We start from the raw sequence: 25,000 nt of genomic DNA, 5'->3' as shown, positions 1-25,000 counted from the left end.
GGTATTGAAGGTGGAGAGAGAACTGTACATGCACTCCCCCCACCCACAATTCCGTCCGGCCTGAGACTAGAACTAACAACCTTTCGATTGCAAGTCCGACTCTCTAACCATTAGGCTACGACTTCCCCGGTGCATTAATCCTGAAAGCACCGAACAGTGTTTGTTCTCTGAAGGGTCGACGTGGATGAATGTAGGTAAAGGAGTTCTGGAGGTGCTGGCAGGAGTTCTAGCAGGAGGAGTCATGGGACTTCTGCTCCATTTCCTACCCAGCGAGGATCAGGTGACACACACACACATACACACGTCTGTTAATGTACAATGACTTTATCAGTACAGCATAATCATATGTTTGGAATCAACAGTTTGCACATGGAGCTACATCGAGATCCCAGTATCTCTGGAACTGAACCATACAGGGCCTTAAAATGACTATACCAAAATAAACGTTTGTTAAGAACCAGAATCCTTTTAGATACTAATAACTATTAAAGATACTAATATACTTTCAATACTTGAGTTTCAGCCATGCATAAAAAATCCCCATTTCTGAACTGTCACCATTGATGTATAAAGCAGCACAGATTTTACTGCTGCCAGTCTCTGTGTGAAAACAACATCTTGATGCTGCCCTCTTTCTGAACTCATCTCAACCCCATTTGAATATCTTAAAAATAGTGCATTACTCTGTAAATGTGTCAGAAACTGGAGCTTGGGACGCTTCTAGAATGGGTTTGATTTGTGATGTGCTCTGATGTAGTGAATGTGTGTGTAGTCAGATGTGTTGCTGCGGCGCTGTGCTCTGCTGCTGGCTCTGTCTGTGTTCAGTGTTTTCGGGAGTCTGGCCGCAGGTCTGGGCGGCGCTGGTGGGCTCTGTACACTCGTCCTGGCCTTCATCGCTGGACTCAGCTGGGCAGAACAAAAGGTGAAGGAGGTCTAGTTCAGACTGTGTTCTGCTCTCACTGTCACTGTCACAAATATCCTGATCTCTCATCCAGCTCCTCGTAGATCAGCTAGAGTTCTGATATCACTCGGTCATTCATGTGGTCCGACTCCACGTCACTGTGTGTGTGTGTGTGTGTGTGTTCAGGCTCCAGTGGCGGCGGTGGTGGGCCGGATCTGGGACATCTTTCAGCCGCTCTTGTTTGGTCTGATTGGAGCAGAAATCAACATCTCGTCTCTCAGCGTTTATACTGTCGGTCCGTCACAGAAACATTTTCACTCTAACTCACGTATTATATCACTTACCTGTCAAGCCTTGTTTGTGTCTAAAGAAATGAGAATTGACTTGGAAAAGCCCTAGTTTACAGACAGACTTGTCCTGTGTGTGTGTGTGTGTGTGTGTGTGTGTGTGTGTGTAGGTCTGGGGGTCTCCACTCTGTGTGTGGGGTTGCTGGTCCGTGTTGTGGTGACGTTCTGTGTGGTTCTGTTTGCTGGTTTTAATATGAAGGAGAAGATCTTTATATCTCTGGCCTGGATGCCCAAAGCCACCGTACAAGTGAGTCCTGATGAAAGCGTTCTTGAAGTCCATCAGTTTAGCAGGAAATGACATCACTGTTGTTCTCCTACATATGCGTGTAGGCGGCTATCGGCTCCTCGGCGCTGGACATGGCTCGCAGTGCTGGAGACGAGCAGCTTCAGGTTTATGGCTTGGATCTTCTGACTGTAGCAGTTCTAGCGATTCTCATCACGGCTCCGATCGGAGCGCTCTCCATCGGCCTCAGCGGACCCAAACTACTGCAGCAGGACACACACACACGGGGTGGGCAACACACACACACACACGCACACACACATACTGGGTGGGCAATACACACACACACACACACACACTCTCACACACACTGGGTGGGCAACACACAGACACACACACACACGGGGTGGGCAATACACATACACACACACACACGGGGTGGGCAACACACACACACACGCACACACACATACTGGGTGGGCAATACACACACACACACACACACGGGGTGGGCAATACACACACACACACACACACACACACACTCTCACACACACTGGGTGGGCAACACACAGACACACACACACACGGGGTGGGCAATACACATACACACACACACACACACACACACACACACTGGGTGGGCAACACACACACACAGACACACACACACATGTGGTGGGCAATACACACACACATACACACACACACACACACACACACACACCCCAGTAAAACGCTATCGAGTGTATTGTGTATTGTGAAACAGGAGTTGTAACTGTGTCGATGTGGATGTTCCTGAAGGTAGTGTGTGTTTGCAGCAGACGGTGAGTGTGACAGCAGTCGTGTGGACGGGCTGGAGTCCAAACTGTGATCTGGAGCTGACCACAAGCCTCTCCTCTGACTCCTGCTGCTTCTTAAACACAATCCATTAATCAGTCAAATATGAAAATAGAAGTCATTATACTCATGCTGTAATGATGGCTTTAATAAACATTTACAGTGTGGATGAATCACATGAGTTTCTGTGATACGAGTCACTTCGAGCACAGTAAAGACAGACATCATCATACAGTACTTCTGCTGCTGCACTGAGATGTGTCCTATATTTCTCAAATGACTGCTGACTCTGTTTATCTGTGACCAGTGAGAGACGACTGTATTTTCATCCCTGTGTTTGAGAGCTGCTCAAAACAAACCTTGAGTTCCTTTGTTGAGGAACAGAAACGTTCACTGAAGTCAGAGTTCTCCAGATCTTCACACATCAGAATGAGTCCAAAATAAAACCAGAACAAAATCAAACTGTTAAACACTGAGTGTGTGTGTGCGTGCGTGTGTGTGTGTGTGTGTGTGTGATGTGCTGGAGTCAGACTGAAGGTCAGCTGCTGTTATGGACGGGATTCTGTTGTTTTTCTGCTCTTTATTTCCTCTTGGTCTTCCTACGAGAAAACAAACAGATTATAACAAAAAACATTATTCATTTACACACGTCTATTTGACATTATTATTGAGGACTTCCATTGTTTCTATATTATATATTTATTTTATATTTATAGTCCAAAATGCAGCGGCTAGCGATCATATTACCCCAATTTTACAGTCTCTGCACTGGCTACCTATTAAGTTCTGTATCAGTTACAAATGATCATTACTTACCTATAAGGCCCTAAATGGTTTAGCTCCTGCGTACCTAACTAGCCTTCTACCACGCTACAACCCATCACGCTCCCTAAGGTCACAAAACACTGGACTTTTGGTCGTTCCTAGGATAGCAAAGTCCACTAAAGGAGGTAGAGCGTTCTCACATTTGGCTCCCAAACTCTGGAATAGCCTTCCTGATAATGTTCGGGGTTCAGACACACTCTCTCTGTTTAAATCTAGATTAAAAACACATCTCTTTCGCCAAGCATTCGAATAATGTATCTTAAATTGTGAGTCAAGTCAAGTCACCTTTATTTATATAGCTCTTTAAACAAAATACATTGCGTCAAAGCAACTGAACAACATTCATTAGGAAAACAGTGTGTCAATAATGCAGAATGATAGTTAAAGGCAGTTCATCATTGAATTCAGTGATGTCATCTCTGTTCAGTTAAATAGTGTCTGTGCATTTATTTGCAATCAAGTCAATGATATCGCTGTAGATGAAGTGACCCCAACTAAGCAAGCCAGAGGCGACAGCGGCAAAGAACCGAAACTCCATCGGTGACAGAATGGAGAAAAAAACCTTGGGAGAAACCAGGCTCAGTTGGGTTCAGTTCTCCTCTGACCAGACGAAACCAGTAGTTCAATTCCAGGCTGCAGCAAAGTCAGATTGTGCAGAAGAATCATCTGTTTCCTGTGGTCTTGTCCTGGTGCTCCTCTGAGACAAGGTCTTTACAGGGGATCTGTATCTGGGCTCTAGTTGTCCTGGTCTCCGCTGTCTTTCAGGGCAGTAGAGGTCCTTTCTAGGTGCTGATCCACCATCTGGTCTGGATACGTACTGGATCCGGGTGACTGCAGTGACCCTCTGATCTGGACACAGACTGGATCTGGTGGCTACGGTGACCTCGGAACAAGAGAGAAACAGACTAATATTAGCGTAGATGCCATTCTTCTAATGATGTAGCAAGTACATCGGGTGTTATGGGAAGTGTTTCCGGTTCCGGTTTACCTAATTAATGCAGCCTAAAAATCCTTTAACGGATTTGGATATTAAAAGCATATTAGTATGTTATGTGTATGCCAGGTTAAAGAGATGGGTCTTTAATCTAGATTTAAACTGCAAGAGTGTGTCTGCCTCCCGAACAATGTTAGGTAGGTTATTCCAGAGTTTAGGAGCCAAATAGGAAAAGGATCTGCCGCCCGCAGTTGATTTTGATATTCTAGGTATTATCAAATTGCCTGAGTTTTGAGAACGTAGCGGACGTAGAGGAGTATAATGTAAAAGGAGCTCATTCAAACACTGAGGTGCTAAACCATTCAGGGCTTTATAAGTAATAAGCAATATTTTAAAATCTATACGATGTTTGATAGGGAGCCAGTGCAGTGTGGACAGGACCGGGCTAATATGGTCATACTTCCTGGTTCTAGTAAGAACTCTTGCTGCTGCATTTTGGACTAGCTGTAGTTTGTTTACCAAGCGTGCAGAACAACCACCCAATAAAGCATTACAATAATCTAACCTTGAGGTCATAAATGCATGGATTAACATTTCTGCATTTGACATTGAGAGCATAGGCCGTAATTTAGATATATTTTTGAGATGGAAAAATGCAGTTTTACAAATACTAGAAACGTGGCTTTCTAAGGAAAGATTGCGATCAAATAGCACACCTAGGTTCCTAACTGATGACGAAGAATTGACAGAGCAGCCATCAAGACTTAGACAGTGTTCTAGGTTATTATATGCAGAGTTTTTAGGTCCTATTATTAACACCTCTGTTTTTTCAGAATTTAGCAGTAAGAAATTACTCTTCATCCAGTTTTTTATATCGACTATGCATTCCATTAGTTTTTCAAATTGGTGTGTTTCACCGGGCCGTGAAGAAATATAGAGCTGAGTATCATCAGCATAACAGTGAAAGCTAACACCATGTTTCCTGATGAGATCTCCCAAGGGTAACATATAAAGCGTGAAGAGTAGCGGCACTAGTACTGAAAGTGAGTGTAGTTGCATCTGATCAAATGTGTATTCTTCTTCTTTAGCTTGGGTTAAACTAATTAATTTTACTTTGTTGGATCAGCAGCTATGCTAATGATGTCTGTATTTGTTTCTGTTTCTGCTGGGATCTTCATCCTGAAACAACATACAGAACTAACAAATATTGCTATAAGTGTGTTTGCATCATATAATTGCTGTTAATAGTGTTTGTCATCTGCTTACGTCTTTAATTGATTTTCCATGTATTCCTGTCATATGCACATAAACTGAGAGTCATCACTTATAAGCTATTACTAAATATTGTAGAAACTTTAAAAAAAAGTTGCTTTGCAATGATTTGTATTGTAAACAGCAGTATACTATAAACCTGAATTGAAAGTTTATTGCATTTTAATTATAACACAAACATATACCACATAACAAGGGACCATAATAAAGAAAAACCACACACACACACACACACACACACACACACACAAAAACCTCATAAAACTCTCCAGTTTTATGTAAAACACAGGTCAGACTCAAACTAATTTTCATGCCAAGCTTTGAGTGAGGGAGATTCGTCATTGATCCAGCTCAATAAAATATTTTTCCTTTTCCTGTCAGGTTTTGCTCACTTTTGGGTACAAATTTCTACACACACACACACACACACTCTTTCTCTCACCGTCTGCTCTCAGCTCGGACAGAAGTGTGTTTTTGAGCTCAGGGAAACGCAGCTCCGACATCTTTTTCCCAGCAGGCACTGCAGCGTATCGACTTCTGCTGTGCTCCAACGGCACCTACAGGCCAGACACACACACACACACACACACACACACACACACACACACACACACACAAACACACAAACACACACACACAACACATGAGGAATGAAGGATCACACACACACACACACAGAGCATTTCTCATACTCAATAATCTTCACATGAAGATCAAATGTAGACACGTACATGAATCTCTTAACACCGGAGACCAAATCCAGGCTGAGCTGCTGTTTCGATCAACATGAACCTGACCAGTAAGATTGAAGTGTGGAGCTGCTGCTGATTTTGATTGACAGGTGGATGTTCCTCACCTGAACAGCATCAGGAGCCAGTCTCAGCAGGTCCAGCTTCTCCTTCTCTCTCCTGGAGCTCTTAGTGCCTCTGCTGTTTTCCTTCAGGTCCTTGTGTGTCTTACTGGCCAGCTCTTGCTGAAAGCTGATGATAAAACAGTCTGATGGTCAGTACATCTGTTGTGTGTGTCCAGACCAGAAACATTAACAGAGACATTTTCAGCATATGATTAATAGTGCATATAAAAAATACTTCAAATGGATTACTTTACAATAAATGTCTTTTGTTCTATATATATATATATATACAGTGGGTAGGGAAAGTATTCAGACCGCCTTCAATTTTTCACTCATTGTTATATTGCAGCCATTTACTGAAATCATTTAAGTTCATCTTCTTTCCTCATTAATGTACACACAGCACCCCATATTGACAGAAAAACACAGAATTGTTGACACTTTTGCAGATTTATTAAAAAAGAAAAACTGAAATATGACATGGTCCTAAATATTCAGCCCCTTTGCTCAGTATTTAGGAGAAGCACCCCTTTGATCTAATACAGACATGAGTCTTTTTGGGAAAGATGCAACACGTTTTCCACTCCAGGATTTGGGGATCCTCTGCCATTCCTCCTCACAGATCCTCTCCAGTGCTGTCAGGTGGGAGGTAAACGTTGGTGGACAGTCAGTCTCTCCAGAGATGCTCGATAGGGGTCACGTCAGGGCTCTGGACCAGTCAAGAACAGTCACGGAGTTGTTGTGAAGCCACGTTATTTTAGCTGTGTGCTTCGGGTCATTGTGTTGTTGGAAGGTGAACCTTCGGCCCAGTCTGAGGTCCTGAGCACCTGTTAACAATGCGGTCATACGTGCACAAACTGACAGTCACCATTCATAAGCTATTACTAAATATTGTAGAAACACTTTTCTGTAAAGTTGCTTTGTAATGATTTGTATTGTAAAAAGCGCTATACAAATAAACTTGAATGGAATTGCCCCGACTGGTGGAGGGCTGCAGTGATGGGTGGCTTTCTACAACTTTCTCCCGCCTCCCGACTGCATCTCTGGAGCTCAGCCACAGTCATCTTTGGGTTCTTCTTTACCTCAATAGCTCAGTTTGGCTGGACACCAGATCTAGGAAGGGTTCTGCTCGTCCCAAACATCTTTCATTTAAGGATCATGGAGGCCAGTGTGCTCTGAGCTCTTCAGGAAGCTCCTTTGACCTGATTCTGGTTTGCTCTGAGACGCACGGTTATATAGACAGCTGAAGTCCAGTCAGTATAATCAAACACAGCTGGACTCAGATGAAGGTGTAGAAGCATCTCAAGGATGATCAGAAGAAGTGGACAGCACCTGAGTTAAATATACAAGTGTCACAGTAAAGGGTCTGAATACTTAGGACCATGTGATATTTCAGTTTTTCTTTTTAATAAATCTGCAAAAGTGTCAACAATTCTGTGTTTTTCTGTCAATATGGGGTGCTGTGTGTACATTAATGAGGAAAGAAGATGAACTTAAATGATTTCAGTAAATGGCTGCAATAAAACAGAGTGAACGATTTAAGGGGGTCTGAACAGACATGGGGACTTGTGACTTGGTGACTTGGACTCGAGTCGACTCGAGTCGCTATTTTTAGGACTTGAGACTTGACTCGGACTTGGAAGTTAAAGACTCGGGACTTGACTTGACTTGAGACACGATGACTTGAATGACTTGAGTGTTAATCAAATCATGTTTTCAGTTTGAATATAAAATATATAAATTAATTTTTTAAATAAAGTTGATTACTCAGCTGGAGCGCAGGCTGAGAATAGCGTCGTGACTGGATCAGGACACTATCGTCAGTCATGCCCTCTCTACCTTACACACACCACGCCCACTTAAATCAGATATTCCAGCACATCAACACGTCAGCCTGAGAGGTACCGAGGGTCATCGCTTTTGTCTTCAATAGTTCGCGACTAAAAACGCGTGGAAAACGCTAGTCGCGCCGCTTTCTCCTTCTTTCCAAAGCGCTCGGGCAGAAGTGCTCCTGGGGCGTCTGTCGTTGCTATGCTTCCATGACACGCTCTCTCTCAATGAAGACGTAGAAATTTCAGCAAAGGATATATGGATTTGCAGCACTTAAAATCCATATACAGCTATGAACAGCTGTTCCTTCATGTTAGCTGAGCTTTCAACGTTGATACGGGAAAGGATGAAGCTGATTGGTTAGTTATTGTCACATGACCTGCAGTGCGCTTGCGACATTCTGAAAAGTTTAGATGTTTTTAACTCGATGCGGTGCGCGTCGTGAGTGCGTTGCTTCCATTATGAGCGCGCATACCACGTGCCTACATTGGAAATAACGAACTTGCGCGCGCAAAAGACGTGATGTGAACGGCCCCTAATGATCCGCTAGCAGGCCGTCAAAAATGCATTCGAGGGGCGGCGCTAGGGTTGGGCTAAGGGGGCATAAGCCCCGAATATTTTGTTACCTTGTCTTTCTCATAGAGCAAAACAATTAATCAGAAAAACAAATGTAGCTGCCGCGATTACCCAATCATGAGAAGTGCATATTACATATATATATATATATATATATACCCCATCACTCTCCTTCTTGGTCAAATAGCCCTTGATGCCTTCAGTGTGAATCTACAAATTTCATAGTCATGAAAATAAAGAAAACTCTTTGAATGAGAAGGTGTGTCCAAACTTTTGGTCTGTACTGTAAATAACAAAAAAGTATGAAACAACTGAAAATATGTCATATTTATATTCTATACTCTGAGAGAGAGAGAGAGAGAGAGAGAGAGGTGTTCAGAGAGGAGTCTGTTGGATGTTTAGTTTTATGGACTCAATGTTGAAAATGTAAAACATTTCAAACACTGTTGGCAGAAGTCAAAAATAAATAATTTTAGGAAGTTACAATTTTGTTTGATTCCATGATGTATTTTATCGAACATGAGTATTTACAATGCAAATCCAAATTATTTTAATTTACTGACAGTTACTTATATCTTGTCTTTTAACTTTATTAAGATCAGATTCTGCAGGTAAAATAACAATATTAAGGTGACTTGACTTGGACTTGACTTGACATAGCTTGTGACTTGACTTGACTTGACTTGCCCAAGAAAAAAATACTTGGGACTTACTTGAGACTTGCACATGTGTGACTTGGTCCCATCTCTGGGTCTGAATACTTTCCGTACCCACTGTACGTGTGTATATATATATATTTGATGTTCTTTTTTCTATATTTTCTGTAAATCCCTTTTAATCCTCTAATTAGTATCAGTTTTTTTCAGTGGAATGTTTTACTGGTTGTGTGCTGTACATGAGAGACATGCGTGATTCGACTCGGCACACAGAACAAAATTACCTTCTATAAATTAGGGGGGAAATGTTAAAAGGAAAAAATAAGAAATGTATATAAATCTGAAGAATTTACAACACAAACTAATAAGAAAAAAGATGAGTTCTATAGTTTAGGGGGAAAACACATAAAGATCGATCTGTGAATCAGGAGTGTTTCTGTGAGGGTCAGACTCAGATGAACTCACCGCAGGAGGAAACCGTCTCTGGTGAAGATCTGAACACTGCCAGCGTCTGTCTGGATCCATCTGCAAACATCTCTACAGACGAGACGTCATCACACACACCATCCACGTCAGATCAGACTCACACACACTCGTGAACACACTGGTGATGAACGCTCACCTGAGCGAGGTCCAGACTCAGGCCGGTCAGTCTGAGCACCCGACGGCCCACACGTCCACCGCTCCCTGAAGCACACACACACACACACACACACACACTAGAACCTGACTAATGTTGAAGGAGATCGATCACCAGACACGAGTGAACCCTGATGACTGAGAATGTCCTAAGAATGTTTTCTGAACGTTCCCGTTAAGTTATGAAAACGTTTTACTCTGAACATTTATAGAACTACATTTGTTTCAATAATAATGAATGAAACTTTATAAAACTGAACGTTAAAAATATGCCATTACAAAAGAAGAAAAACACAATCAAAATGCTTTATTCTTCGTTAATGTTTTTCAAAGATTGGTTTTCGCTGATTGTGGATTCTGAATTCATTGCCACAGATTTCGCTCACGGTTCGCAGTTTTTGGTCTGGTGTTAGACATAAACCTCTCGTGGGGGCGGGGTTAACAGTGATCTACTCTGATTAACTCTCACCAACATCAACAAAAATGAAGCATATCTGAAGAGCCTGAGTTCATTTTTTTCATTGCGTTTTGAAAAAAACACCGTGTCCATAGAAACCGGCGCGCGCGCACACAGGCTGTCAATCAAACGCTCGTCGCTCGTGCACAGACAGCAGGTTTATATGATTTATATTACAGCTGTGGTTGTTTCTAAATGTGCAGGCTGTTGTTATATAGATTAGTAAGTCATTGTTGGCCTGGTAATGAATTGTTAAAACACATGCTGTTACGAAGTCTGGTTCATTTCATAAGAGCAAGCAGAAGTCAGCATCGAAGTGTAAATGAGTGATGGATGATCCTGGCCTGAGATCATGGCACAGATTAAATCATTATGAGCCTGATGAACTGCTGAGGAGGAAGTAATTAACTATATCAATATAACATGTTAAATTAGATTGTCCTCCCATGTCATGTTGAATCAGAAGATTCTAGGAGTGCCCAAATCATATACAACAGGCTACATTAAATATAGTGTGTTAACAAGGATATTACTTTATTATAGTTATTTAAACAACCAACTTTGAATGCGTGTAAGAATGCACAAAATATCACTTTACAAAAGTAATCATGCAAACAAACAGATAATTAACCCTCCACTAACCCCTCGGACACCAGGGTCAACAGACCTCGAGCCGGATATTAAAACATGCATTTATACCGTATATTTATCCAGATTTTAGCTTTTGGAGAACAAATTGCTAAAACATTATGTGTGAAGTGGATGATCTTATGAAGATCTGTATCTTGTGGTTTGTTACAGGAGCGAGGACACGCAGGGGTCTAACTCAGTTCCTGAGGGACAGCGCTCCGACTCACAGCTGACTGGAAGATTCTAGTAATCCGGAAGAGTTAGAGCCGGATCAGGGTCGGAGCTAACTGTGCAGACCTGTGTCCCTCCAGGAACTGAGTTAGAGACCAGTGGATGACAGGAATCCTGATTAAACCAGTCTGATGCAGTCTAGAGAGAAATCAGATGACTGGCTTGTTAGACTGGTCTAAGCAGTTTAAGAGAAACAGAAACAGCAGCCATATTGAACTTCCTGAATCCATGTCTGAGCAAATATCAGCATCTAGTGTTTGAACGACAACACACTTAAAAAAACACAACTAACTCGAGGAGTTTGCAGATTTCAGTAGTTTATTGAAAGTTGAAAACACATTCAAACAAAAACCTGCAGAAGCCGACTGAAGTCCAGTCTGAACCCAGAACCAAACGCAGTGCAGTGTGGGAGAAACACTCCAGAAATCAATGGAAAGAGCAGCACGATCCAGAACAGCCATGCAAAGAACCACCGGCTCCAGAGCAGATCCTGTGACCCCTGACCCCTGACCCCGGCCAGAGGCCAGCTAAGGCACCACCACTGCTTTATTTACTTGGAAAATAAATAAGTGTACACTGAGCGCTGACGTTCTTCCGTTACACACCGTGACAAATCCGTTCGTGACATCCAGCTTCTGTTCTAGAGAAAAAAAAATATCACACTGTCCTGTTCTTCTTCGCAAAACCATGAGGAGAATAATAGAAAGAAAGCGCGGCGGAGTCTGAGAGTCTTTGAGAAGTCCAGAGAGAGAGGAGAGAAACAAACACAATCAGAGGAGAGGAGGATTCATCAGTGTTCAGCGGCGGGGTCCTGTGAAGCGGCTCTCTCCTCCTCGGCCCCTGGAGGACACCGGCCCCCGCGGGTCTCGCTCACGCCCCATCCCATTACCCAGAGTGCCCCGGGGCCCGCGCCGGCCGTCTGACGCTCCTCTGGTCTCTCGCTCGCGGGCCGCTCGGGTCTTCTTCTCCTCCACGTTCAGCCGCACTTCCCCACGGAACATGACGGGCTGCGGGAGACAGGAAAGAGGAAACGCTGACTTCCTGTTCCTGTCATAACCTACAGTCTTCCAAACATACCACTGATTCAGAATCAACCCTAGCAATCGAGCCCTAATTAAAGCATCTCTGACCAACCCCGCAGTGATTCGATGCTGAACGAGCGGAGGGAGTCAATCATTTATTACTCGCTCAACACAGTGCTTTTGCTGCCACCTGCTGGTGCTTTTAGTTTCATATAAAACACTATACTTTAAATAACTTCATATTTCAATATTCAATTTAGAAAAACATACCCATTTATCATCATTTATGCAATGGTGAATCAAAATCTTTTGTTTTACTCATCTAACACAAGGATGGCTTTAAATGACCTTTCAGATGATAAAAAAGATGCGATGCATTATATTAATTGGCACATCTTGCAGTTAAATAGATTCAATATTGTAAGTAGACACAAGAGAAGACTGAAGTGGTGCTGGGTGGTATACCGCTTCATATCCAACACTGTGTTTATGTTTCTGATCATATTAATTGTACACGACAGCGGTGTGTCTGAGAGGCTCTCTTCTGTATGTTCAGAACCGAGCTGTAAGCACTCCTCACACAAACCTTGTTTCCCAGAATCCTCTGCACCGGCTCAGAGTCATCGAACACCACGAAGCCGAAGTTGGGCAGCTTCCCTCCGACGCCTTTGGTGTTGATCCTCATCTCCACCACGTTCCCGAACGCTGCACGAGACAGAGCGTGAAACCACAGACACACACTGGCCAGGGTCAGAGGTCAAAGGGTAAAGGTCTTACTCATGAAGAAGTCTTTCAGCTCTCCCTCGTCGATGTCATGAGGAAGATTTCCCACGAAGAGCTGATGACTGTCAGGATAACGAACGGAGCGCCGGCCCTCTGTGTCCCCCGCATCCCCGTCACCGCGGCCTGAACACAGTTCATTCCCTTTTTATTCAGAACCAGAAACATTCAAACACTGAATTTCTGGGAAACTTTCCTTTTATAGATAAAGTTGTTTTTAAGCATTCAAATAATCAGACAAACACAGACTATGGCATCAAATAAAAAGGACACAGATTTCAGTGCTGTGACGGTCTGGTGTATTAGTGTTCAGCACAAGCGGCACACAGAGCCTGAGAATAAGAGTGTGTCCAGCACAGGTCTGCTCTGAGAGGACGCTGGGAACAGTGTTAGACCACCGCTCCTGTGACTGACCGCTCACATGACTTACTCAGAGCCGTAGGAACCATGTGTAAGTTTCATGATTTCAAATGTTTTGAGATTAATACATTTTGATTTAAAAATCTAAAAGGATTCCAGAAAAATGAATTTGAAGAAAAAAAAACATTTCATATGGCCCTTTCTATCAGTGTTATGAAGATGAATGATGACTGGGTCACATGACAGGAAACTCACCCTTAAAACTGACATACTGCTTCCCTCCTGGAGCCTCGGAGCTGCTGCCCTCTGACAAACAACAACAACAACAACATTCACATGACAGGAACACACTCCACAAACAGCTTCATCACATCACGTGAGTGTGTGTGTGTGTGAGTGTGTGAGTGAGAGAGAGTGGGTGTGTGTGTATGAGAGAGTGTGTGTGTGTGTGTGTGTACTTGTTTTTCTATTCTGGTGGGGACTTAAACCTGAATACACACAGACTCATGGGGACTCGTGTCACGGTGGGGACCTAAATTGAGGTCCCCACGGGTAAACAAGCTAATAAATTACACAGAATGAAGTTTCTTGAAAATCTAAAAATGCAGAAAGTTTCCTGTGAGGGTTAGGGTTAGGTGTAGGGTTGGTGAAGGGCGATAGAAAATACGGTCTGTACACTATAAAAACCATTACACCTATGGAGAGTCCCCACAAGGATAGCTGACCAGACATGTGTGTGTGTGCGCGTGTGAGAGTATGTGTGTGTGAGCGTGTGTGTGCGAGTGCGCGTGTGAGAGTATGTGTGTGTGCACGTGTGAGAGTATGTGTGTGTGCGTGTGAGCGTGTGTGTGCGAGTGCGCGTGTGAGAGTATGTGTGTGTGCGCGTGTGAGAGTATGTGTGTGTGTGTGTGTGTGTGTGTGAGCGTGTGTGTGCGAGTGCGCGTGTGAGAGTATGTGTGTGTGCGCGTGTGAGAGTATGTGTGTGTGTGTGTGTGCGCGAGTGCGCGTGTGAGAGTATGTGTGTGTGCGTGTGAGCGTGTGTGTGCGAGTGCGCGTGTGAGAGTATGTGTGTGTGCGCGTGTGAGAGTATGTGTGTGCGCGTGTGAGTATGTGTGCGTGTGTGTGCGAGTGCGCGTGTGAGAGTATGTGTGTGTGTGTGAGAGTATGTGTGTGTGTGTGTGCGTGTGTGAGTGAGAGAGAGTGGGTGTGTGTGTATGAGAGAGTGTGTGTGTGTGTGTGTGTGTGTGTGTGTGTGAGAGCGTGTGTGTCACCTGCTCGTGGTCCTCGTGGAGGGAAGCCTGGTCTCTCGCGCCGCTGATCTCTGGGTAAGGTCTGAGCGTCCTGTTTGAGCTCCACTCGCGGCTGACAGACACACACAGATTCAGCTCTTCTGATGTAGAGACTCTTTACAACTCTAACTGACATCGTTTCATCATTAATGCAGTTTGTTTATATTTCTGTACTGTATAGAGTGCTGTAGAAATAACCCTTCACTAACAGCACAGGAGTCTGGAAAACTGAACACTAACTCCAAGCAGGTCCACTACTGATCAGATTTATCATTCACATTTGAAATTCATTTTTATATTTTCATTTCATTGTTTAGCTTTGGTTTCAGTTTACTATAATAATCCTGCTACTGACTCAGAAAGTGTGCATTTAAGGAACAGTTCCTCCAGAAAAGATAGTTCTGTTATTAAATCCGAACCTGTCCAGCTGCTTTCACCACGTGAGGAGAGATCCCAGAGGCGGGAAGAGCGCCGGCCGGAGGAAGATTCTTACTGGTCACCAGAGCCCAGGAGAAGGCCTGCAGACCACCACATCATCAGCATCATCACCATCATCACACGTGCTCCACGTCAACACTGCACACACACACACACACACCTTCGGTGGCTCTGGGGTCTGAGGGGGCGGAGTCAGAGCGAGGCCAGGGGTGGAGCCTCTCTCCTCCTCCACCAGTTTCTCCTCCTCTTCCTCCTCTGGCTCCGCCTCAGCCACCTGCAGCTCTGCTTCTGGGTTAAGCTCCGCCTCTGTCTCCTGATTGGCCTCAGGCTGGGGCTCTGGCTCCGCCTCAGGCACCGCCTCCTCCTGCTGCTCCTCGACTCCGTTACTGAACACACAGCAGAGCAGAGCATCAGTGAAGCGTCCAGCGCTCTGAAGCAGTGATGAAGGTCATCTCACGCTGGTACCTGACGGGTGCTGGAGGCTCGTAGAAGGTGCTGCTGCTGGGACGCTCCGGGGCCGGTTCAGGGGAAGCCCGAGTCTCCACCTGCTCCTCCTCAACCTCCTCCTCCTCAGACTCTGACCAAAACAACAATAACAGCCAGGATCTAAAAGATTGTGTGTTATGAGGGACCTTTAATCAGAAACTAGCCTGAAATACTCTGGGACTCTTATTTTGAAATTACTATGCACTAAAAAAAAAAAGTCAAAAAGATTTTAATTCAAAAATGGCAAGCTAATTTCACAATTACAAAATAATTATTAAGTACCATTGCATTAAAGGTAAATGTTTTTGTAACTAAACGGTATCTGCAGGATGTTAAGGTGTGTTCACACTGGTGTTTCTGATGGCAAGCTGAAGATCCTGAACCTAAACGTCAGTGGGGGGGTTCAGATCCTGGTTGGTGGGTTGAATGAGGTATATTTCGATATAGAACAGAAACAAAAGATGTCTCAAATCCACTAGAAGGCAAGCTATGTCTTTGCTAACAGACTGTAAAATTACGTAAAAGCATGATTTAGAGTCACACATTGGCCAATCAGAGCGGTTTGAGAATCTGCGGGGGTCACTAACCCGGTGTACAGCTAACTCCAATCATTTGGGTTTTATTTGGAACTTTGCAAAAAACATTTTTTACAGCCCTTCACTACTTCAGCTGCTCATTCAAAAAAGTGAGATACATGATAATACCCAAAATATCCATCTTACATCCCTCTATAACATATAATAACAGAAAACCAGTAAGGCACACATCGTCAGCTCATCAGAGGTGCATCATAATCATCAGACACGACTGCAAGCAGCTCTCAAGCATGCAGCGCTCATGTATTTACCTCAATCAGCCTTTTGGAGTTTAAAAATCACATCTTTTCCCTCTGTGAATTTAAGAGCTAGTCGTGTGATAATAAAAGCTTGTGCACGCATTAGACAGTGTGTGTAAATTCAGTTACACCTCTGCAGTGCAAGCGTGTGTGTGTGTGTGTGTGTGTGTTACCTCCCAGCTCAGCCTCAGAGTCTCCGAACACCTCCTCTTCATAGCGGAAGATGTCATTGTGCACATAGAACTTATTGACCGCAGAACCCTGGTGAACACACACACACTACAGATGAGTCTGATGTTGAGGAAGCTGTGCTTTAACTTCTATTTTATAATCTATAAATTAGCCTAATATCACAGCCACAGGCCTAAAGTGTAAGCAGAAGTTTAAGGGTTTAGTTCTCTCCTCGATCACAGTTAAACAGGGCTTTCATGCGTGCGTCTCTATACAGCAGTGTGAGATCACCATAATGAACACATCATACTGTTATTAACACGGGAAACAGTCAACATAAACTACTTCTTACACATTTCACCACATATAGAATGAAGACAATAGAATATATGAATTTAACACAAATGTGGCTACAGCTGTGTTTGTGTGAAACGAGAGAGTGAGTCTGCGATACCAGGATGACAATTACACAATTCTACACAATTTTGAACCAAGTTTTAATATTTAAGCTACTCAAAGGCAAAGCTTGCACCAAGGAAAAGCTGTTCCTCACAAGACTATAGCGTCGAACACAGTCACCGGGACGAGCCGGTGTAATAACAGACTGACCAATCAGAGTCCAGTATTCAACAGAGCTGTGTAATGAAGATTAATAACTTCTGTAACAAATGTATATGGAATTATATCCCGGACATTATTCAAAAGTATTTGCAAATTGTATTTGCAATTGTGTTTTCAATTTGTGGACGCATAAAATGTGACAATCCAAACACAAACGCAAATTGCGCATTACCGTTTGCATTTTCGTTTAAGCGAAGGCACAGTGTCTGCCAAATTTAAAATGGAAATGCAAAGTCTGTTTGCAATTGTGTTTCCCATATCTTACGAGCTGTGAGCATGTCATATTTAAATAGCAATATAAATTACCACATTGGCTTTCCACTCTCTCTGCACTGTGCATGTAAACTGCCAAAACTCAAATGGAATCACAATTCCTTTTGCATTTGAATTTCTAACGTCTACACGGAAACCTGTCAATCAAGTGACAGGGGTGGGGCCATTTTATTGGGCGTGCTTGCATTGGGAACTCATCAGAGCTCATCAATACTGCAGTCTCTTCATTTAGTTTCAGTGTCACACTGTCTCTCACACACACACACACACACACACACTCACTCTCTCTCTCTCTCGCTCACACACACACACACACTCACCTCCGGGGCAAGGACGAAGGTCTGCATGAACCTCCTCATGGGGCGTCCGCTGTTGGACAGTTCTCCCATCACCTGCACCACCACCCCGTCCCCCAGCGTCGCATGAGCGTCCACCTGCCGGATCTTAGTGTGACACTCACTGAACTGCAGCGACATCACCTTCTTATGGATCTCCTGCTCACACACACACACACACACACACACACTCGAGCGGTCAGCGCTCTGAACATGATCTCAGCGGCTGCTAATGTCATGATATCAATCTGTGACGCGGTCAGTGACAGAATAAAGAGTGAACATCCAACAGATCCAAAAACTCTGAGGAAGAGATTCCTGTAATGCCAGGGCTTCATGAGTTTAAACCCTTTCTAAAGCCTTGTGGAAGGCTGAATCTAAACCCACAGAAAGCCCATCCGTGGTTAGGGTTATATCTGTAGTGTGTGAGTGTGTGTGTCTCAGGTGAAGTTCACTCACCGCCTGACCGTAGACCGCCTCCTCCGGCTTCCCGCTGCCGTCCACACCTCCGTGAACATACGAGGAGTTCCTGCCGTAAAACCTGCGCAGGGAACACGGGGTTAACACGGCTCTGAGACGAGCAGCCACGCTTCTCAACACTCACCTGTGCAGGTAATCTGGAGCTTTATTCAGGAGCGTGTAGTACTGACGCACAAACTCCCGTCCTACGAGCAGGGGACTGGGCTTCTCCATCACCATCTCTGTCTCACACACACACACACACACACACACTACGACACACACACGATACAGAAACACAGCAGATCAGGAGAACTCTAATCATAACACAGTCAGACGGGTACCGATAGAGGCAGATTATTAAAGTTGATCAGATTTACTCATGTTTTAAAAGTGTGAAAGAGAGAAGTCCTGTGTTTGTGCCCAGAGATCGAACAGAAGACGGACGAGTAAAGTTAACGTTTAGCTTTAGGTGCGTCTAAATGGTCAAATACACGCAAATATGGGTTTATTTACGTAAACCCTTGTCAGTTACATAAACTATGAACATAAACAGCGAAGAGTGAAAATCCATGTGGGACAGTATTGGATCTGAGCGGCTCTTAAAGTGATGTTCCTGCGCTTCTTATCAATCTAACAACCAAAGACAATAATAAACCACTATCTGCTCTCGCTGAGGGACTTCTGTAGCTTTAATAAGAAACAAAACAAGTTTAATTCTTACAGTGAACACTGCAGTTTGATTTCACATCACATTATTCCTGTAGCAGACCGACAGCTGAATACAGCAGACTCACACGCTTAGTTTAATTTGTATGTTTTTCTATTGTATTTGTCTTTTACTTTTTCAATACTAGCCATTTAATTATTATTATTTTTATATATATATATATATATATATATATATATATATATTTTTTTTTTTTTTTTTTTTTTTTTTTATACAAGTTACCCCTGTTTTCTGTCCTGAGATTGAGAACTTTCTCTAAATCTCTTAAATGTAGGAGTCACAGAAACCCTATTTGCAGAAGATATATGTATTCGATATATCTTCAATAAATCGTCATATAAAGTTTTGGTCACTCATAACCGTGACTACATTACTGACCAAATTAACAGACAGATAGATAGATAGACAGACAGATAGATAGATAGACAGACAGATAGATAGATGTTTAAAAGAGCAAGAGTTATTGACAGAATACGAATGATGGGCAGATAAACAGACAATATGAGTGGATGATAAATAAATAAACATCAATGGGCAGAAAATGAGTTGATGGCCAGACAGAAAAACGAACACATAGACAGACAGACAGACAGACAGATAGATAGATAGATAGACAGACAGATAGAAAGATATAGAGAGAGAGAGAGAGAGAGAGAGAGAGAAGAGAGCCGCGGACAGACAATAGCGCTCGCGTGTTTAGCTTCATGCTAACCGCGCTCAAACTCACCTGACGCGACAGAATCCGTTAAACGCCGCGCGGTCGCTCCGCACGCACTCTCCGCACACACTCGAGCGAGGGACCGTCGACCCGCTCCCTCTTTATCCGGGAAAAAACAACCGACGACAGCCGAGCCGAAATATACACACACGGAGGCAGACGTGCACGCGTCCGCCACTCTTGGTCGATCGTGCGCGCGCACGCATGTGACGCAGAAGAGCGCGCGGACACGGCAAAAACGCGTGACGCTTAGACGTTGTTCAGTTTTTTTTTTATCAGTTTATTTTTTTATTTTTTATTTTTTTTTCACAACCCTGCCAAAGGTATTATCTCCGAAATAACTTACACTTCACAGAAATATAAGAGCATTTTCTAGAGAATCTGTCTTGGATCTCTATTATTATTTAATTTTTTATTTTTTAGTGAATCTACGACAAGACTCTCAGGAGAGTTTGATTCAGCGGTCAGATGACTGTCCAGCAGGTTCATATTACTGTGAAGTGACCGGTTCTGTGGAATAATGTCGTGTGAAGTAGAAGTCTTCATTCTCTTCCCAGATATCACAGGTACATCTGCAGGAGGTCTGCTAAAGATCTCTTCAGCTGCTGTGTGCAAACATCTGATAGACGTCTGTGAGATGTCAGTTCTGTAGATGTAGACGAGCAAACACTTAAACACAAGTCTAGCAGATGTAATGCAGACTCTGTGGTGGACATCTGCTGTCAGCTTTCAAGGTTGCTAAAAAAACTTGTTGAATTAATTTCAGGACAAAGAACACGCTCTGCAATATAAAGGCATCTTTACACACATTAGCTGCTCAGAGCTCTGTGTACAGATGTTATTCTGCATAAAGGCCGCCTCACGCTCTTCTGTAACTGAAGTGTACAGCTGTCCTCACTCGGGAATGCATCTGTGTAAAACTGTTTAAATGATTCTTCAGAAGCCCTTTGCAGTGTAAACTTGTCATGAGATTACTCCTGCTCTTCAGACAACTAATATCAGACATAAAATATTACTTGAGATCTGGAAACAAACGAATCTGATTGACATGTGCTCTTCTATGAGTCAGCACTGGTGAGATTTAATTAACAAACTTCAACAGTACTGTTACCATCACAGGTTTATTGGTACAGATGCATTTCTCCAAGCACAAATTCCAGTGAACACACACACACACACACACACACACACACACACACACACTCACACACACACACACACACACACACACACACACACACACACACACACACACACATACACATACACATACACAAACACATACACACACACACACTCTCTCTATCTCTCTCTCTCTCTCTCTCTCACACACACACACACACATACACAAACACATACACACACACACACTCTCTCTATCTCTCTCTCTCTCTCTCTCTCTCTCTCTCTCTCACACACACACACACACACATACACACTCTCTCTCTCTCTCACACACACACACACACACTCTCATATGTTTGAGTTCATGTGTCCGTCTCTTCTTCAGTGATCTGTCTGATAATCTGAAGTAGCTCAGAAAAAGATGGTCGTCCGTGCGGTCTCTGGAAACAAACACACACACACACACACACTGAGTGCTGTGATGATTCGAGAATCATGTGATTGCTGACTTCCTAATTCTTGCCATTGTTTCCTAACAGCTGAGGAATAAAAACAAACTGGTTTGATCTCTAACTGGACTGAATCAGACTCTGAAGATCAAGTGTTCAGACTGAGCGATGTTCTGTTACTACTATCGGCTCGTTCAGCGAGTGTGTGTGTGTGTGTGTGTGTGTGTGTGTGTGTGTGTCACCTCATGCCAGCAGCGGTACATGATGTTGTAGATGTGTGCAGACGCCCGGTGAGGTCTGTAGAGACGCCCGCCCTGCGTCACCTGCTCCACAACCTCCAGATTGGAGCGGTTCTCAAACGGCGTCTTTCCCTCCGAGAACACCTCCCACATCAGCACACCTGTTCACACACACACACACACGCATCAGCACACACACACACACACACACACACACACACACACAGTCCTGACCTCCAGTCCTCACCAAATGACCAGACGTCTGACTTGTTGCTGAACTTGTTGAAGTGGAGAACTTCAGGAGGAGACCATTTGACGGGGAACCTGGAGCCCATGGAGCTGGTGTACTGATTGTCCAGAACATACCTGCGGCACGAGACCCCGTCAGCTCCAACAGCTAAAAACATTCTCCAAAACACATCTAACCAGAACATGAAGGACATCAGGATACGGTTTCTTCACAGCAAACGACTAGACTGTGACACGACTGGCTCTTCTCTTAACTGGCAGGAAAATACATTCGAAGAACATTTTGATAGCGTTCCCGTTATATTATATAAACATACTTCTGAATGATCTCTGAATGTACAAAACATCAGGAGCATTAAGGGGCTGTTCACACAGGAGGCAGCACTCAGGAATGGTTTTAAGAAAGTGCAGCACAGAACATGAGGGTCTCGAGAAGTGATGCATTAACGGAAATATTTCTCTCATTCAGGATATCCGCACACAGCCGCTTCGACTGCCTCCTCCATCATGCTGCCGTTAACATGCCAACCTGCTGCTGTAAAGACTGTAAAGAGGCCCCGCCTCCGGAGTCTTCTGATTGGTCCACAGTTCTGGAACTGACATTGATGAGCGGCACGGGTCCAAAAGCTGAAACTCTTTGAAAACTCTTCTTAAAGTTTAAACTTGACCCGGCGTCTTAAGAACGCAGTGCTCATGTGTGAGACGCGATCGAGCGGATGGACAAACGTGTTCTGTGTGAACAGATGCTTCGGGAACGTTCAGTTTTAGCATCAATCAGTTCTGAGAGTAGTAACATTTAAAGAACATTAGATGAGCCTCCAACTAAAATGTTTCCCAAACGTGCCATGAACGATGTACACATAATATTTTTGTGCTAACATTTTGAGAACATTATTAAAGACCAGAAAACTTTGAACGAACATGTGTTCATAAGAACTCTAGAGATCAGAGGCTGGATGCTGAGGAAGTGTGGAGGGTTAGGGTTAGGGTTAGGGTTAGGCGCTGGTCAGCACACTGACCTGGTCATGCCGAAGTCGCACACCTTCACCACGTTCCTCTCGTTCACCAGGCAGTTCCGCGCAGCCTGCACACACACACACACACACACACACACACACACACCTCTCTTCAGTCCCTGATATAATGCAGTCTTTGTGAATGTGCATCATTTGTGGATTCTCTGTAATCACTCATCAGCACAATACAGTAGTGAACCAACCGGAAAAACAACATTCATGCTTCTGCTGGAATCTGTGTGTGTGTGTGTCTGAGAGAGTGTGTGTGTGTGTGTGTGTAATATCATATCAGGACACAGCTCTGTATAATGACATGGGTATGACACAGGTATTACAAGGAGAGGGTGACTTATGAGCACATAACCCATGTCCCCATTTTTCAAAACACTTATAAATCATACAGAATGAGTTTTTTTGAGAAAGTAAAAATGCACAAAGTTTCCTGTGAGGGTTAGGGTTAGGTGTAGGGTTGGTGAAGGGACATAGAATATACAGTTTCTACAGAATAAAAACCATTACACCTATGGGATGAACACACTTTACACAAAAACAAACATTGTTTTTCTATTCTGGTGGGGACTTAAACCTGAATACACACAGACTCATGGAGACTCGTGTCACGGTGGGGACCTAAATTGAGGTCCCCACGGGTAAACAAGCTAATAAATTACACAGACTGAAGTTTCTTGAAAATCTAAAAATGCAGAAAGTTTCCTGTGAGGGTTAGGTTTAGGGGTAGGGTTGGTGAAGGGAGATAGAAAATACGGTCTGTACAGTATAAAAACCATTACACCTATGGAGAGTCCCCACAAGGATAGCTGACCAGACATGTGTGTGTGTGCGTGTGTGTGTGTGTGTCTCACCAGGTCTCTGTGGATGAAGCTGTTCTGCTCCAGGTACTCCATCCCCTCGCAGACGTCCTGACACATGAAGAGCAGCTGGACGCGGCCCACGGTTCTGCTGTGCTGCCGCAGGAAGTGAAGCAAGCAGCCGTTCTCCATGAACTCCGTCACGATGCAGATGGGACGCTGCGTGACACACACACCGTACAGCTGGACCAGCTTCGGGTGGCAGAGACGCCTGCACACACACACACACACACACACACACACAGACACACGCACACACACACACACAGACACACGCACACACACACACACACACACACACACACACACACACACAGACAAACTCTGAGATCCTGCTCACACCCTTTCTTCAACAAAGAAAGATTGCAAAACATTTGCATATTCTTAAGAATATTTAAAATAAAAGCACAAATAACATTGTATTTGGGTTAGAAATAAATTAGTAGCACTTTATAAGAAATATTTTGTAACCTTTAAATAACATTATATTCAGGGTGAAAATTGAGAAAAGTTAGTAAAGTTTGTAGTTAAATAATGTCATTATTAAGACAAGAAAACTGTCCGTCATAATGTTTCAGAAACTTTTTTATAACCTAACCTACATGAGTTCTGATGGAGAAGAGACAGACTCCATCTGATCTGTTAAACCTGACTGAGATCTGTTTCTGAGCAGTGTTTCCATCACACACACACACACACACACACCATGGAGCAGGTAGAACCAGAAACAGACGCAGAATGAAGGACAGATAGCAATCTGACGCTCGCTGCACAGGAAGTCTCACACACAGATGTCTACCCACCCACCACACTTTCCAGCTTCTCAGCAACTTTCCACTCGCTCAGTAAATATGTGTGTGTGTGTGTGTGTCTTACGTCATGATCTTGGCTTCCTCTATGAAATCATCTTCACTCATGGCTCCTTCATTGATGGTTTTAATGGCCACTTTATGCTGCGCTCTCCATTTGCCCAGCCGCACCACTCCAAACTGACCACTGCCCAGCTCCTTCATGAAGGTCAGCTCCGACGGGTTGATCTCCCATTTATCTGCACACACACACACACACAGAACATCAGTGTGTGTGGTGGTTTGCGAGCGGATCACGGCTCTAGAAACACTAAAGTCATGGCGTCGACTCCCAGGGAAAACAAAAACTGATCAAATGTAAATACACTGAATGCAATGAAAGTTGCTTAAGATAAAAGTGTCCAACACACGCAGAGATGTAAATGTCATAAGGTGAAGATCTGCCCACTTAGACAGGAAATGACATGCACAGAATTATTTTTAGTCAATGGGATCAACTGAATTGAGAGCAGA

The 25,000-nt window shown here is 43.7% G+C and overlaps 3 protein-coding genes and 1 long non-coding RNA gene across 7 annotated transcripts in view; 1 reads left to right on the top strand and 3 right to left on the bottom strand.

The window, feature by feature from the left end:
- LOC127944628 (sodium/hydrogen exchanger 9B2) overlaps positions 1–2,484 on the top strand; it is a 16,748-nt gene extending 14,264 nt beyond the window's left edge. The window contains exons 8-13 of one of the 3 annotated variants that reach the window (XM_052540704.1): positions 174–280; positions 773–922; positions 1,088–1,196; positions 1,359–1,495; positions 1,579–1,759; positions 2,276–2,484. In XM_052540704.1, coding sequence (XP_052396664.1) covers positions 174–280; positions 773–922; positions 1,088–1,196; positions 1,359–1,495; positions 1,579–1,759; positions 2,276–2,406 — 815 coding nt within the window. In that variant the 3' untranslated portion in view covers positions 2,407–2,484. The remainder of the gene's footprint in view (positions 1–173; positions 281–772; positions 923–1,087; positions 1,197–1,358; positions 1,496–1,578; positions 1,760–2,275) is intronic. The other 2 variants (XM_052540705.1, XM_052540706.1) reach the window with 2 other exon arrangements.
- Positions 1–25,000, bottom strand: part of LOC127944634 (uncharacterized) — a 92,781-nt gene that overhangs the window by 46,583 nt on the left and 21,198 nt on the right. The gene's annotated exons all lie outside the window — the stretch shown is intronic.
- g3bp2b (G3BP stress granule assembly factor 2b) lies at positions 11,515–18,555 on the bottom strand. 2 transcript variants are annotated; one of them, XM_052540709.1, is made up of 12 exons: positions 18,429–18,555; positions 18,284–18,365; positions 17,810–17,983; positions 16,598–16,685; positions 15,569–15,680; positions 15,264–15,489; positions 15,085–15,183; positions 14,648–14,738; positions 13,632–13,682; positions 13,014–13,160; positions 12,823–12,941; positions 11,515–12,221 (listed from the first exon to the last, which is right to left on the bottom strand). In XM_052540709.1, exons 1-12 carry the CDS (start codon positions 18,521–18,523, stop codon positions 12,012–12,014), a joined length of 1,494 nt encoding a protein of 497 aa, XP_052396669.1. In that variant the 5' UTR covers positions 18,524–18,555; the 3' UTR covers positions 11,515–12,011. The 2 variants fall into 2 exon arrangements, with proteins under 2 accessions (XP_052396669.1, XP_052396670.1); XM_052540710.1 differs by having other exon boundaries at positions 13,014–13,142.
- txk (TXK tyrosine kinase) overlaps positions 20,847–25,000 on the bottom strand; it is a 12,571-nt gene continuing 8,417 nt past the window's right edge. Inside the window, exons 10-15 of the mRNA XM_052540708.1 lie at positions 24,555–24,726; positions 23,673–23,889; positions 22,813–22,877; positions 21,792–21,910; positions 21,548–21,705; positions 20,847–21,296 (exon numbers count right to left, since the gene is read on the bottom strand). Of these exons, the coding sequence (XP_052396668.1) occupies positions 21,219–21,296; positions 21,548–21,705; positions 21,792–21,910; positions 22,813–22,877; positions 23,673–23,889; positions 24,555–24,726 (809 nt within the window). The 3' untranslated portion in view covers positions 20,847–21,218. The remainder of the gene's footprint in view (positions 21,297–21,547; positions 21,706–21,791; positions 21,911–22,812; positions 22,878–23,672; positions 23,890–24,554; positions 24,727–25,000) is intronic.

Source organism: Carassius gibelio, chromosome A23 (genome assembly GCF_023724105.1).
Source record: "Carassius gibelio isolate Cgi1373 ecotype wild population from Czech Republic chromosome A23, carGib1.2-hapl.c, whole genome shotgun sequence".
Lineage (NCBI taxonomy): Eukaryota > Metazoa > Chordata > Actinopteri > Cypriniformes > Cyprinidae > Carassius > Carassius gibelio.
Note: the sequence above shows the minus strand (reverse complement) of the source record. Positions and strands in the feature narration are given on the sequence as shown.